Source organism: Cyprinodon tularosa, unplaced genomic scaffold, assembly GCF_016077235.1.
Source record: "Cyprinodon tularosa strain WSP-4 unplaced genomic scaffold, ASM1607723v1 ctg22, whole genome shotgun sequence".
NCBI lineage: Eukaryota > Metazoa > Chordata > Actinopteri > Cyprinodontiformes > Cyprinodontidae > Cyprinodon > Cyprinodon tularosa.
Genome location: NW_024038821.1, coordinates 1,313,586 through 1,329,464, shown reverse-complemented (window position 1 = coordinate 1,329,464; position 15,879 = coordinate 1,313,586). Strand labels below are relative to the sequence as shown.

The window sequence follows — 15,879 nt, the reverse complement described above, 5'->3', positions numbered from 1 at the left end:
AAACAAAAAAAAGTTTCTTCAGATTTACGTAAAATCGAACAGAGAAAAAATAAAAGCCATTTTTTTTATCTTTATAGCTAATTCCACACATAGAAGCAGAGCCTTCCTTACACTCATGTCTTGTTTTTGATTTGTCAATGTGGAACAGTGAGCAATAATGCTAGGTTAATGCCAACCCATTAACATTCGTTGATATAGCTCATTCATAATTTGTATCATGACTTATTTTAAAGCATTTCAGTAAAAAAAATATATATTTCACTTTTAGTTTAAAAGTCATAAGTAAAAGTTATATTTGTCTTAAACTGAGGTCTATCTGTATAGCAGCTAAAATGAACAAGGCAGGCAGGAAGCTGCAGCAGCGAAGACAGTCTCTACTTCACTGTGAATTTCATTCATATCGTGAGATGCAAGAAAATATGGTTAGATACTTCGTCAAAGAAACTGGGTTTACAACCAGAGACCCTTTTGTTTCAGCACCCCCTGCTATGTCTTCATTGCTGCCAACTGCTTCTGTCTCTGTAAAGATCTTTTAATTTAATTCAAGCTTTTTATCCATCTTTTTACCCCAAAAAGTCATTAGCATTACCTCCAAACGGCTCTGTCCAGTTGAATGAAGGAGATAGAGTCTGTTGTAAACCTTTCACTCCATCTCAGGGCTCCCACAAGACACAACTCCGGAGGTATCCTTACATCTGCCTCCCAGACGGTTCTATGGCTGTCACCGCTCAGCACCCGTCGCTCTCCTCCTCCTTTTTATCTGAAATTATAGCCTCCCATGGGGGGGGCATGTTTACTTTGGAAGAGGCCAAATGTTTTTCTGCCTGTGGTCCTCTGATTCCGCCCGCTGCTCATCATCTGATCATGTTATTAGCTCTGTAGTTTTAGGAACCACTATATGGGGGATCCTGAAGTTGGCATGACATTAACCATTTTCTAACATCTTTAGTGGTTTTGTAAGGAAATAAGGTAAAAGCATCATCTGAAAGTGTTGCCAAATGTATGAGTTTTTGACATTTTAAGGGATGCTCCCAAAGTCCATCATATAACTCCCGTCAGAGCTGTGTGTTTATTATTGTGTGCATGTGTTTCAGGTCTATGTTACCAGATGTGGTAGATGACTTCAGACTGCTCAACCCCTTCTTTAAAGGCCATGAAGCCATCTTCTACTCATTCTACGTTTTTTTCATCAAGCTTGCCGTCGGCATCACCCTGGGAGTGTCCACCCTCTGCCTGGAGTGAGTCTCCATTACTATCTGACATACAGGAATGCAAACAGTACATCTGTAGCACAGTTACAGTTCAGGATATAGGGAAATATGATCCGCTTTTTCCTAAGCCTCCATAGCAAGGGGGAAACTTAATTTTACATCCTAATCGGTACTTGACTAAAGCTAATATGTAAAAGGGGGAAAAATTAAATGCGTCCAAATTTTCAGCAGCTTACTAAACCTCATTAAATACTTAAAGCTACAGTGTGTAATTTTCAGCGACATCTAACGTCCAGACTGCAGACTGCAGCAAAATGAACGTCTCCCCCCCACCGCTTCTCCCCCCCAACAGTACGGCAAGCGTTAGGGGACAAAATGTCTTCCACGACGTCGGAATCACCTACCTTCTCAAGTGATGAGGTTTGTTTACATAGATAATTTTACAGATAGTATTTCATTAGTCTGTGTAGGGTATAGATTTCATGTAGACTTTAGATAATAAATATACCCGTTATTTTTTCTACATCGTTGTGACGTTTTCTTGTCTGTTTGATTTGTCAATCTGTGGAAGACAGTGACATATGCGGGTTGTCAATGCCACCATTAACATTCCAGTTGATATAGATCATCAAATTGTATCATGCTATTTAAAGCTTGTTCAGTAAAAAAATACTATATGTTCACATTTAGTTTAAAGTCATAAGAAAAGTAAATTTGTCTTAAACTGAGTTATCGTGTATAAGCAGTAAATGAACAAGGCACGGCAGGATGCTGAGCACAGAAACATCTCTACTTCAAATGTGGAATTCATTCAAAGTGGATGCAAGAAATGATGGTTAGATACTTCTCAAAGAAACTGGTTACAACCAGAGACCCTTTGTTTCAGACCTGCTTTATTGTCCATTCCATTGTGTCAATGCTTCTGTCTCTGTAACAAGATCTTAATTTCATCAAGCTTTTATCCATCTTTTAACCAAAAAGTCATTGCATTACGTCCAAACGGCTCTGTCAGTTGAATGAAGAGTAAGTCTTTGAACTTTCACTCCAATCAGGCTCCCAACAAGAACAACTCGGAGGTCCTACATCTGCCTCCCAGACGGTTCTATGGTGTCACGCTCAGAACTCGTTCTCCTCTTTAGCTGAATTAGCTCATGGGGGGCCATGTTTCTTTGAGGGCCAAATGTTTTTCTGCCTGTGTCCCTGATTCAACGCCAGCGCACATCACAGATATGTTTTAGGCCTGTATGTTCTTCAGTGAACCACTATTTCTGAAGTGAGCATAATTACATTTTCTAACATCATTTGAGTGTTTGAATGCAAACAAGTGCCAAAAGTACCATATCTGAAAGTGTTAAGCCAATGTATAGTCTTTCTTTAAGATGGCCCCAAATCCACTATAACTCCTCAGAGCTGTGTTTATTATTGTGTGCTGTGTTTCGGTCAGTTACAGATGTGGAGATGAACTTCAGACTGACCAACACCCTTCTTAAAGAGCATAAGCCACTTCTACCATTCTACTTTTTTCAAGTTGCGTCAGGCATCACCCTGGGGTGTCCAACCCTCTGCCTAGAGTGAGTCTCACATTACTATCTGACTACAGAATGCAACAGTCATCTGTACAAGTTACAGTATCAGGCATATAGGAATATGACGCTTTTCCTAAGCTCCATAGCAAGGGAAACTTAATTTTACATCTAATCGGTACTTGACTAAAGTAATATGTAAAGGGGAAAAATTAAATGCGTCCAAATTTTCAGCATTATAAATCCTGATTAAATACTTGAAGCTACAGTTGTAATTTTCAGCAATCTAACGTCAGACTGCATGATGCAGCAATGAACGTCTTCCCCACTGTGTCATTTGCTCCCCAACATCGGCAAATTAGGACAAAGTTTACAGTCGAAACATTCTAATATATGAGTTTGTTACTAGTAATTTTACAGATATATTTCATTAGTCTGTGTAGTATAGATTATGTAGATTTATGATAATCATACCTTATTTTTTCTACATCGTTGTGAGTTTTGGTGAGCTGATTTGCATGGTGATATAAACAGACGAAGGAATTGTAGTCATTAGTTTAACAGCAAGATTGTGTTCGCTGGAAGAATATATATTCCCCGTTTACAGAGTCCAAGTCTTGTTTGTGGCACGGGGGTTACAAGGTGAGGAAGAGGGCGAGGAAGAGGGCAGAGAGGCCGGGGTGGGCGTGCAGCTGGGGCCAGGCGAGAGAGGGGAGCCAGCGGGGTGAGAGCAGAGGAGGAAAGGCTTGAAGATCTCCAAAGGAGCCGGAGAGAAGTAACCGAGGTATATATGCAGAAAATTATTTTACAGAAAATTACTGAATCATTACCTGTGAAACGTCAGGGACGTTGCTGAATAAGTATACTGGAGAGTAACAGCATCATCACGCAGCATGTTATTGTTTTAGACAGGTCTGAGCATCCTGTACTCCAAAAACTGCAGTGATATTAGACAATTGTGTGTGTAGGATTAATTACCTGTCCAAGAGAAAACTGGCAACTTGAGCGTCACTTTGAAAACCTTTTTCCTCCATCAGTGACTTCCATCGTGTAAATGCCGTGCCAATGTTGATCCGTGTTTTTTGTCGTTTCTTGTCACGCTTGCGTTTATTCTCGTCGTGTTTCCGCTTCTTAGATGACGGGGGTTCGGTGCCCGCCGCTTTTCGTTGTGATACAGAGTAGGCATGATCCTCCATTCGTCTGATGTTTGGCCACACAGTGCCAAACAGTTTGCAAAGTCACTCGCGCCTGCCGCCTTGTTCACCTTTCTTGTTACTGAGGCGCAGTATACCTGCTTCTTCTTCTTCTTTGGTTTCAGGCAGACTAAACGCTTCTCAGGCATAGTACTGCCATCTACTGTTCAGTACCGTCTCAGTTAATCTCTCTCAACTTGCCGTAGTTATTTTCGAGCGTAATGGGCGATCTCGCAATCGCTAGTTTGTTGCCTCTGCGCTTGCCGTAGCGCAAAGATGTCAGCCTCCATGGCTGCGAGACCCGCTCCTATGTAATTATAAATAACGAATTCTAAGGCAACGCAAATATTATGGTTAAATGGCTGAGCTCATAGGTGATGATAAATAACATAGTTATGTATAATATATTAAATTTCTGACTTTATATGCCTGTAATTATTACACACTGTAGCTTTAAGGCTTAAAATAATTGTGTCTATTGATCATTATCAGAAATTTAAAGAAGCTTAATTTGTTTAGAATCGGCTTTTAAAAGGTTAAGAATCTTTATCAGCCTCAGGTATCGACAACTGTTATTTAGTTGTATATTTACAGATTCTGTCAGTCAATACAGCTGCAGATTTGGTTTCCTTTAAAGAAACTAGAATCATTTGGAGAATACGTTTATGTTTGACTTTCTGATTCTTACGTGACAACACTTGTTTTTTTAGTTTTAAGAACAAGTGTATATCATCACTCTCCACCAAAAAAGTTCCACATTTATTTTTATGCAAACGTGAAGGAGAGTTATGGTCAAAGATCTCTTATAGTTTTAGAAATAGAAAGGGAGAAATGTCCTCACAGCACACAGTTAAAAAGATTAAACTGTACCTTTATTGCATAGCATTGCTGGTCCAAACTCTGCACATGGGCCATAATCATCAATTGTCCCGAAATCTTTGGCCGCTTTTCTCTTTTCTTGGTCAATAAAATATTCATTCATTTTTTTTTTTAATAATAACAGAATATGGGACACTTTTTATTTGGACGTGGGTAAGGTATGTTCAAATCTGCCTCTGGGTAAAAGTCATTGGGCTGTGCTATTTATTATTATATCAATAGGCAACCTGTCCATGATGTTCCCTTGTTAAAAAATGGGCACTAACTGATTTGCACCCTTCTTTAAATTGAGGCTCCTGCTGCAGAAAATGATTCCCAGAACATTGTAGCTAAACTTGGAGACCAGATTTCTGCATTTTGATTTGTTGCTGGAACCATATTACAATCATTTTTGTTTCTGCACAAACCAGATTTACGGTATCAGGCTAGTTGTTGCTTCTTATGTTTTGGATTTTAATAGATCCTGTGCATCTTTGTAGGTTTGCTGGATACAAAAGCGGCGGCTGCAAGCAGCCCCCTCCTGTGGTGTACACCCTGAAGCTGCTGATCGGCGCCGCACCCATAGCCTTCATCGTCACAGGGTTAATGATCCTGGTCTTGTATCCCATCAACGAAGACATACGGCGCAGGAATAAACTCTGTCTGGAGGAGCTACGGTGTGTAGAAATCATTAATGCACAACTGCGGGAAAAACTCTAATCCTTCAACTCTGTCCCACCTTTCAACCCTGCGAACAGCAACAAACTGTTGTGAAAGACTTTCTGTAAAAACCGGTGGGAAGGGGAAATGCTGCTGTTGTGTGGTAGCAGTATGAGAGTGAACGGCCAATGTAAATACTCAGGTGGAGTACAAGCATCTTAAAGATTCAGCATCTTGACACGATTAGTTAGATGAAATATTTAAGATTTATGTGCCCTTCTTCTTGGTATTCATTTCTTCATCAACCTGCTCACAAAACCTTGCAAGAACAAATCAAAGCAATTTGCAGGAACCTTTTTACAGTAATTTCATTAAGAATCATACTTTTTGTGAAAGTATCTGACCAGCTTATTTTGCTGATAGATGATCAGTTATTTCTCTAATCACCAAAGAGCTCCGCTAATTACAGAGGACCAAAAGTGCCACAATTCAACAAATACTTTATGCGTAATAGCTTAAATAAAATAAAAAAAATCATAAAATATTTTAATATTTATAAAAAATTGTCCTGAATTTATAAAGGTTGTAATTTAAACCATCAAAGTGTAAATTGTTAATTCAAACCAGACTAAACCAAACTAAATTGCAAAGTAATGTTATTGTCAGTAAAATACTTGCCTTTAGAGAGACTCCTTTTTTTTTAATTCTTTTTTTTACTACGTTTTGAAGTTGCAAAGTCAAAGTTTGGACCCAGGGATTCAGAGTATCAGAGGAGGGAAGGTAAAGATTAGGGTGATGGCAAGGAGGTTTTCCAGCCACAAAGATTCATGGGAAATAATTAATGGTCAAAGCTACAAAAAAAAGCTGATAAGCAATTCTACCTAGCAACTGATTGCTTTTAGATCAGTAAACACTTTACCTCACTGACTGAGCTAGATATGAATAGATTAGAACTTTTTGAGATTCCCCATTTCGTGTTCATCACAAAAAATCATGTCAGAATAAAAACTAATCTATTTTTCTTGAATTGTGGCACCACTGGTCCTTAGAGCAAATAAGAGCAGAACTGCACTGCCATTTTTGGTTTACCCAGATATCCCTCAATCAGTTAGCGTCTGATCATATTGTCTTAGCTGAATGTAAATCTTTACTTAGCAGAGATTGTGAGCGCTTTGGAAAAGGATTTGTTCTTCGTTTTCCGACAAATGAATCTTCCTGCCTCCTGTCTCGTATCTAAACATGTCATGAACAAATATCAACGATTGCAGGATTTGTATCCAACTGCTTGATTTCTTGCACATGTATGTTGTAAGCTGTGGCCAAACAACCGAGTCTAATAATATGAAAACATTTTACCTCGTGTATACTAAAAAAAAGTTCAGAAAACCTGTATTTTTACTTTCTACCCATGCTATGAATGTAGCAGCTCACTGATACTGATGTCTCTCGCAGGAAGGAAAGCATTGGCTCCACATCTATGGAAGATTTGAGTAACGCATGAACGGGATGTTGGAGTGAATTCACAAAGCCACGGATTCCAGTCATGAGGCTGGAAGGTTGCTCTTTGGTGTATATTACACTGTCAAACAGGGAAATGGTTTTAATGTAAACATTTGTGTTTTATTGCCACATGTACTGTACAGTCATCTTGAATATATATATAAACATATAATTTATATAAATGAATGTATATGATTTGCTGTATTTAACTCTAGGCTGTTATTTATTTATGATACAAACTGCAAAAAAAGATTTGACGACATGAGATGAATAAACGCCGTAGAGACGGAATAGGACCAAGGACATCTGCGGCTCTTGTGTTTCTTTAGAGTGGAGGTGTTGCAGGAGGAAAAACAAAGGGGTACTAGTTGGACAAATATGTATATTTGTTAATAATCATAAATAACATTTACAATTGATTAAAAATAAGTATACTCTCTTTCAAGACTAAGGTTAACTCAGAGCATCATTTTAATAATTTCTTAAAATTGCTTAAATTCTACTTCAAATTAGATGTGAATTACATCTACTTAGTTTTATACATACAGTTTAGTATTTCTATTTCTCTTGCACATTTAAGATTGGATGAATATATTTTTGGAACAATTGTAAGTATCACATTTGTATTACTAATTTAATGGTACATTTCTCACTTTTTTAAAGCAGAAAATGTACTGTTATGATGATTCATGGGGTGTAGCACCATCTAGTGGCCAGATGCGTTACTGCATCCTATAGACTATAGAGTATGAAAGTAATAATTCATTTTTTTTGTGGAAACTGCATTTTATACCGATTAAAAATCCCTTGGGAAAATATGTCAATACTAGCAGGGTACAAATTTTAAGTTTACAGTATACCCTTGAACTGTTTTCTATTGAGGTAGACTAGAACAAGTGTGTCACATTCTCTCAAAAAAAAAAAAAAAAAAAAAAGATAATTTATAAGAGTAATCTCATTTTACTGAAGCAGCATATAAATATACCATCTGAAAGGACAGGTAAAGTATGAACAGTGGTTTTCTGTGGCATTGAGATTGTAAATAGGAAAGTCAAAATGAAACGCTCCTGTGTGAATCTGCACAGTTAGTCAGGAACTAGTATGTGTTGGCCTCTGCGGTTGTCGTAGGGCTTTGGATGGGGGCTGGACTGGATGGGCAGGAATTTTCCGGACTTGCGGGAGTCCGCAGATTAGATTTCCTCTTCCCATTCCGCACGGTCAGTTCATCTTTGGGCTTGAACGTCAGAGGCACAAAGCCATCAGAATCCGCCACAAGCACGATCCACAATGGTCCTGGGAAAGAAAAAAAGGATCCATTTAGTAGTTAAGGGCAGGAATAATTAGTTATACCCCAGCTTAGAGAAGCTACCATTTCGTTCTTCGTTTTTATGTCTAGTTCAACAGAAAGAGGTACTGAACACATGTTTATCTTACATGTTTACCATGTGGAATACCAGAGCAGAATTGAAGGTTGGGTTGTTTTAATCTTTGCTTATAACTTTATGATGTTCAGTCTTAACTGCTGTGAGAAACCTTTCTACACCAAAGAGTTTCTTAGACAAACCATGTTTTCAAATTGACCGTAGACAATGATCCTCTCTCAGAACACTGCTATCAAGGGGAATGGTGTCGATGAAGCCAATGGTAATAAGTACAGAATAATCAAAGCAGTGTGTTTTGTTGGATAAGCCGGATTCAGCAGGATGGGAAACATGTTTAGCAGGATGACTGATTCACCGGACCTCAAGGTTGACACCTATACTTTGTTTTGGTCAGTAGTTTATTCACGAGGAAGGCTACTTCCATTCTGATTGACCATACCTATCCCCTTCACTAGGGCTTCCGCTCTAGGCATCTGACTTAATGCTACCTCAGCAATTTAGAACCTATCTTTTTCTTCACAGCCATCTTTACTCATAATCCAAGCTATCAGAGAAAGTATTTGGGATGGGTATGGAATTTACGTTTAGTTCTAGGTATCCATTTCTGGTACTTACGAATTGTGAGTCAAGTTTGTGTCTCTGCCTTAGCTTTGTGTATTTCAGCAGCTACTATATTTATCTGCAGTAAAAATCTTTGCAAAATATTATGACTGACCAGAACATTTATTGTTTTTGGGTAGAAATTTTTATTTAAATGCTCATGTTCAGTGTTGATTTTGATTAGTGGGTTCAATAATTGTCTGAATAAGCAGCCAGTGAATCACAATGGATCAGGTACCATGCTGTAGTTGGGCCTTAATACCTACATGGATCTCTGCATTGTGCAATTGCCCTTAAAGCGCATCTTTCAACTAAACAACCCCAAACATGCCAGTAAGCGACTTGGATCTTGGTTCCAGACCATGCAAGATCAGTGTTATGGAACATATTCTAGAAGCGGTGGTGTGAGCTCTAGCAGGCAGTTTCTGAGGGAGGGAAGTCTTAGTCCAAAAGTCGATCCCCACCAACTGATATAGATCCAAAAAAGGCTTCTTTTTTTTTAATTATAAATTATGAGTTCGTGAACATTTATCCAGGTTCTAGTATACTTGAGTTTGTAAAGAGAGACACTGGCATTGACTTTATGAAAAATCTATTCATTATTAGGGCGGAACAATTTTGCTGATAATCAAAATTGCGATAATTTGTAACCAATATTACGATTGCAATTTTCTCTAGCACTAGCCACAAGCTTGTAGATATTTCCTTTCATGGTGTCCGTTTTTTGTTGCCTTAAAAGCTTTCTTGTCCAGGGTCTATTTTAAAAATCGACTTATAGAAATGGAAATGTCATGAAAGCTGTACAAAACGAAATTTCGTTTTATACAAAAGGACAATAAATGTTGTCTAGTCTGAGTCTAAGTCTTGTTTAAGGACTTTACTTTACTTTAATCTTTGTGTTGAAAACTATGACTTCTACTTACAAGCTATAACTCTAGCTGTAACTCTGAACTTTTCTGTGTGGCAGCAAACATACTTTAAATATATTACTACCACCTACAGGGCTACAGTAAGAAATGTAGTGTATTACTCTTGTTAAATGTAATGTGTCTAAATTTTAGTGCCTCTGGGATTTGAAAATGCATTTTGTTAAATTGCAGTTATATTGCAATTAATTGCCCAGCCCTATTTCTTATTCACATTTTCTTTATTTACTAATCTAGGGAAGTCTTCCTGTTTTGACTTAGAATATGTGTGATGTTCAATTCATTAGTGTTCATAGAATTAAAAACCATTATAGGAATGTTTTGCTTTATATTTCTTACATGCAACTTTTATTTTGAACAAAGATGTATATAAGTCAAACAATAACCACTAGCTGTCCTTTGGGGGCATTCAAATACTCTCGAGTTGATTGCTTTGTTTGTAGAAGAAAACAAACAAGGAATGATAAGCTGCTTTTGTTTTAAACCTCATAATCTGATCTATGCACCTAATCAGTTCTAATAATGGCTGAGGCAAGTAAACAGAGGAACTATGTCAGACCATGTCGCCTAGGTAAGAAAAGATAATTTTTAAAAATAAAATATTTCCAATGGTTGTAGCAAAGTGAAGATCAGTGAAGAGAGAGTCGACCCTGAAACAAACACACTGACGACCCCTCGTCAGAGTGGGGAGGCCCATGAGATTTCCAAATCTACAAATGGAGGGACCTAAGAAGATCTTCTGGTGGTATCCACCGATTAACCCTGTACTCTCCATCACAACACGATTAATCTTATGTGCTATGAGACACAGAGGGCTTTGAAGATAAAGGCAATTTTTGTTTTGAACATAAAAATACAAAAAATATTAACCTAAGAAATTGACACAGAGAATTATAGCCAATGAATTGTTATATTTTCTGCTTTTTGTGTCCTTCTTTAATGATAGATCTGCTTTTCTCCACTTACCGTACATCATCTCCACTACTGTAAGGTTGAAAAGGTCTTGTACGGCTCGTAGACACAGCTTTCCTTCACACAGGAGCACTGGCCTCCTCTCATCAATGAACACATTCTCTGACAACTGCTTCTACATACGAGCAAAGAGCAACATGAAGTGAAAATCAGAAGCATCTCTTGAGTGAAAATGTAATCAGTACGTTGATATAAAGTTGTAATTACAGGACAGCAGGAGTACCATATCGATTATAGTCTAAGAAATGGCATGAAGTGGAAATGACTTACTACCACATTACCTGGCATGTCACATTGATATAAGGTGGATCGGCTGCGTTGGGATAGGCTGTTTGGGCCTTCTTGCCGTTCTGTGTATAATCTCCGATTTCTGTTAGGCACCGCTGTACATCTCCGAAACGTGTAAAAAGTTTTTCCATGTTGTGAACCAGCTGCTCCAGGGAGTTCTCCCTTGTCTGTCCGGATGTTTTCTCAGGCATAGGCAGGGTCGGTGGCTCTGAGTGGATCTTCTCTGATTGCTCGAAGCGAGGGGAACTGGACCGGCTGGAGTCTCTGCTGGCCTGGCCTCCTACTGCCAGGCTGGCCATCCGACTGACGTGGTCCATGTCAAAGTTCTCCGCTGCAATGGAAGAGTTTCTGGACGAGGCTCTTTCAGGGCGCTCAGAGAAGTCCACCGAGCTGGTGATGGGGCTTTGTTCGTTGCTCCTGACCTCTTCCACCAGCCTCCGTCTGTTCCCTGGTGAGCAAATTACCCCTCTTCCAGGCAGCACCAAATCTTTTATCCCTGGGCGCTCCCTATCATCCTTTGACAGGTGCTCTGAGTGCCTCCTAATCCCTGCGCAGAAATTAGAAGACTCATGGTTGATAGCTGAGGGGGATGGTGCGATAGCTGTTCCTCCATCGTATATCAGCTCTTTAGCTGTGAGGCGAAGAATATATTTGTCCGTGTTGGAAGACGGAAGAAAAGCGGGGTCAACAGACTTCTGCCGGCCCACCATCAACAGCAGCACTTTGTCACTCAGGAAGCAGACACCTTTGGGTCTTTCATTCGGCTGGAGAGAAATCTGCTGGATGTTGGGCATAGCAGAGGCTGTGATACAGTACACCAGAACCATGTTGCAGGTATTGGAAGCGACTGCAACTGTGGAGGCACGATGATCAAAGGAAACAATATCCGGTACCAAAATTCCTGGAATGCTGACCTTCCTGCTGGTAGTTACCTTCCGCTCATATGTAACCAGAACGAGGTGTGAGCTGTCCTGTCCCGAACCCGTCATAGTGTCTCTGCGCCGCAAGTGGATAAGAGGGCTGGGGTCTGAGCGACGGTGCCTCGCTAAGAGATGGGTAAGATCAAGGGGGCCCGAGCTGGGGATGTATGATCTCTCTGACTCAAATGACCTCCTCCTTGAATCCAGAACGCTATCATCCTCTGACATGACCACGTGTGAGCCCTGGCCGTGGAGGGATTCAGTCTCGTTTGGCAGGTCAAAAGCGATGCCAGAGTTTAACCCACATAATTTATCAAGTGGTAGCTCTGTGGCCACGGCTACCTGAGCTTCTCCTGTGGCCTCAATTGCACAAATGTACCCCCCTACGTCAAAGATGGGGCAAAAGCTGCATGCCACCAGACTTTTCTGAATGTCATTCCAAATGAAAGAATGAAGAGCGCTTCCTATAGCCACCACAAGGCGCGTGCCATCCTTAGTCCAACAGGCGCAATGAATGAGTCCGCTACCTTTGATGTCTGCTTTGATTCTCCTGTTGTCCACCCTGACGGAAAATAATACTGATGTGTCTCGCTTCGTCAGCACGGCCAGCATGTCCAGCTTCGGATGCCAGACACAGCCTTGGGAAAGCAAAGGGAAGGGCTCGCTCATCTCACAGGTCTGTGTGCACAGCAGCTTGTTCTGCTCAAGGGCACTGAGCTGAAGCTGCCACACCGTAACGTGCTTCTTATGCTGGACAGCCAAGAGAGCAGGAGAGTCCGAGCAGCACAGCGGGCCCCAGAAGAGTCCAAAGACATGCTCAAACTGCCCGATTACATTGGTGTCTCCAAACTTCACCTCGCCATTGAGGAAGTAGAGAGCCGTCAGGCAGACTTGCTTTCCATCTGTCCACGCAATCCCATGTATAGGGTGGATGGCTTGGTGTAGAGTGTTGAGTCCACTTCTAAGCAGCTTTGCCTTTCCAAGATCCATCACGAAAGAACCAAGAAGCTTAAAAAAAGAAAAAAAAAGTAGGAAAATATTTATATAACTCAAAGAGTAATTATTAATGAGAGAGACCTACTTGAGGTGGTCTTGCAAAAGGGTAGCTACTGCTACCTGTGCAGATTAAGAACAGCAAAAGCCTCTCCTGTGTCTCCTCCCAAGTACACGCTTTAATCCCCCTCTGCCTGAGCTGAGGCTGTCGTGACGAACACCTACAGCTGCTTATGCCGGATGACCTTAACAACATACAGTTAGGAGCCCAGGGTATTAACAATGCTTTGAGTGGGTCACTGTACCGTCTCCTTTTTTTTTTAAAGAGATGGAGAAAGTAGTTTGTAAGTTTTAGAGAAAAATATCTTAGTCCTTTCTTTATATAAGGCATATTTAAAATTGGACATGAAAGAAAAAATAAAAATAAGCAGCAGATCTGAAACCATGAGTATGGAGAATTTGCAGCAAATACATAGCAGATAAATGTTTCGAATGTTTAAAGAACATCTTATAAGGGTGTAGTTTAGGGCTGCAACTAATGATTATTTTGCAAATCTGTTGATTTTATTTTTATTAATAATCGGATAGCCAAATGTTCCTTAAAGATTTTATACAAAATGAAACCAGGCGAAACTAAAACTTTTCCACTTGAGAAGTTTTGGATAGGGCATATTGGCAGAGGAAAAAATGTTTTTAATCTTAAATACAAAATGTTTATATATATATATATATATATATATATATATATATATTTTTTTTTTTTTTTTTTTTTTTTTTTACAAATTTGATATAATTACTGCTCTGAGAGGGTGATTCTGTCAGCTAAAGTTTACAGTCTCTATACTCCAGTTAACGATTATTCGATTGCTAAATAAGTTGAAAATTATTACAATAATTGATTAATGATTGATCTGATTTATTGTTTCAGCTTTATATTTGTTCATAGTGCTGAGAAAGCGTAGATAAGGTTTAAACCACATAATATAAATCCAAATAAAGCATTTGATTTGAGTTGCAAAGAATGCGTTTTGTGCCTGAGTGACACTTGACTACAATAACCTTCAATGCATAAAGGATACCAAAGTGTGGAAAAATGAACGGTGACGTTGACGATGATCTTCCTCATTAACTTAACTGGTGCCAATCTTTTTACACTTCTGTTAGAATTATTATATCACGGTATAATATTATTTTCCACCTTTGGTACAGATGAGCCATCCAGAAAATGTGCAAATACTGCATAATAATTGTTAGATTATTAAACAGTATAGCTGTACTGCCAAGTGACCATATGTCTTATCACTAAAAGAAGTTATGACAAGAATAACAACATCCTGTGAAAACCATGGGAAGATCTATCTGATTATGTTTGAAAGACAAAGGAAATGGACAGAGTTGGTTTCCACTGATTATGTTCCAAATTTTGATTGGATGCAGTCAGTGTTTAGCAGCACTACTGAAAAGAAATGTTGAATGAATGTTAGAGTGATTCACAGTTTTTGATATGTGAGCTTGATTTTTGTGGGTCTCTAAATGGGGATAGTTTTACAGCTGCTAAAATATTTTCAAGTTTTGATTTCACTTCCAAAACTGAATGAACACTTGGTAAACTACAATAAAATACTGTTTTATTTTCAGTCGCTTCAGACTATGTTTTGGTTATTCCACTTTATTAAAAATACTATACAGACTTGAAATGCATAAATGTAAATGTATGCATTTAGAAAACCACATTTTTAAGTTTTCAGTCTTCCTGTTACCAATCAGGCTAAAATCATAGACCCTTGGTCACCAGATGATTATATCATATATTAATGAAATCTGACTGTTTTAGTTTGCTCTAGCCCTCTTCATTACACTCGTCTGGTGCTTTGTTTTGCCAAATTTGACAGAAATTCATGCTGATTTCAACACTCGACTCTATAATTATGCTTTAGCCATTTAGTGAACAGGGAAACCTGTTGGAAGGAAGAATGTAATCAAAAACATGTAAATAACGGGAAAATTAAATACAGAAATATAAAAATCCCTGAAATTACCCTAATCCTAGACCTTGTGTAAAACGCCATGTGTATGGGAATAATTCTTAACTAGATTAAGTAGCAGATAACAACAACATACCTTAACAATTCAAAAACATGATCTATATACAACACGAAACGTCTACTTCGCCAATTTTACAGGAAAATCTTTGCTTTAAGTTGTGAAATGAAATGATGTAAAGAACTGCACCAACCTGCGGTTATACTGGTCGCATGCCTGAAAAATATAGCATCCGCCTCGGCCGAAAAGATGAAAAACAAAAAAGTAACATGTATTTTATTTAGTTACTAGAAATGTGCCTCTAACGTTGCTCTGCGTGACCCGGAAACAAAACTAACCGTACTGTGACAGGTGCATCATGGGATATGAAGTTCGCCAAACAAGAATCTCTCTTTTTTTTTTTTATTAACCTCTGCTTCTAACAATAACCGCCTTGAACGAAAACCTGAAAAACGAACAACTAAAAATAAAATGTATTTTATTTAGTTGAAATGTAAACCCCAATGTTGCTCAGTGCGACTCAAAAACAAAACTAACCGTACTGTGGCACAGGTGCATCATGGGATATGTAGTGGCTAAACAAGAATATCTTCTTTTTTTTTTTTTACCTCTGCTTCTAACAACAACCGCCTTGGACGAAAAACTGAAGAAGAAAAAAAACAATTACAAATGAAATGTATTTTATTTAGTTGAAATGTGCCCCCAACGTTGCTCTGTGCGACTCAGAAACAAAACTAACCGTACTGTGGCAGGTGCATCATGGGATATGTAGTTCGCTAAACAAGAATCTCGTTTTTTTTAACCTCTATT

General features: G+C 38.9%; 2 protein-coding genes across 4 annotated transcripts in view; one reads left to right on the top strand and one right to left on the bottom strand.

Annotated features, from left to right (window-relative positions):
• mfsd2b (major facilitator superfamily domain containing 2B) overlaps positions 1–7,250 on the top strand; it is a 33,005-nt gene extending 25,755 nt beyond the window's left edge. Inside the window, exons 13-15 of the mRNA XM_038286047.1 lie at positions 1,095–1,238; positions 5,286–5,462; positions 6,898–7,250. Coding sequence (XP_038141975.1) covers positions 1,095–1,238; positions 5,286–5,462; positions 6,898–6,946 — 370 coding nt within the window. The 3' untranslated portion in view covers positions 6,947–7,250. The remainder of the gene's footprint in view (positions 1–1,094; positions 1,239–5,285; positions 5,463–6,897) is intronic.
• LOC119784131 (WD repeat and coiled coil containing) lies at positions 7,044–15,333 on the bottom strand. 3 transcript variants are annotated; one of them, XM_038286046.1, is made up of 5 exons: positions 15,263–15,311; positions 13,115–13,271; positions 11,107–13,041; positions 10,820–10,940; positions 7,044–8,238 (listed from the first exon to the last, which is right to left on the bottom strand). In XM_038286046.1, exons 3-5 carry the CDS (start codon positions 13,021–13,023, stop codon positions 8,042–8,044), a joined length of 2,235 nt encoding a protein of 744 aa, XP_038141974.1. In that variant the 5' UTR covers positions 13,024–13,041; positions 13,115–13,271; positions 15,263–15,311; the 3' UTR covers positions 7,044–8,041. The 3 variants fall into 3 exon arrangements, with proteins under 3 accessions (XP_038141974.1, XP_038141973.1, XP_038141972.1); XM_038286045.1 differs by having other exon boundaries at positions 13,150–13,271; XM_038286044.1 differs by lacking the exon at positions 13,115–13,271 and having other exon boundaries at positions 15,263–15,333.
• Between the last annotated feature and the right edge of the window lie 546 nt (positions 15,334–15,879).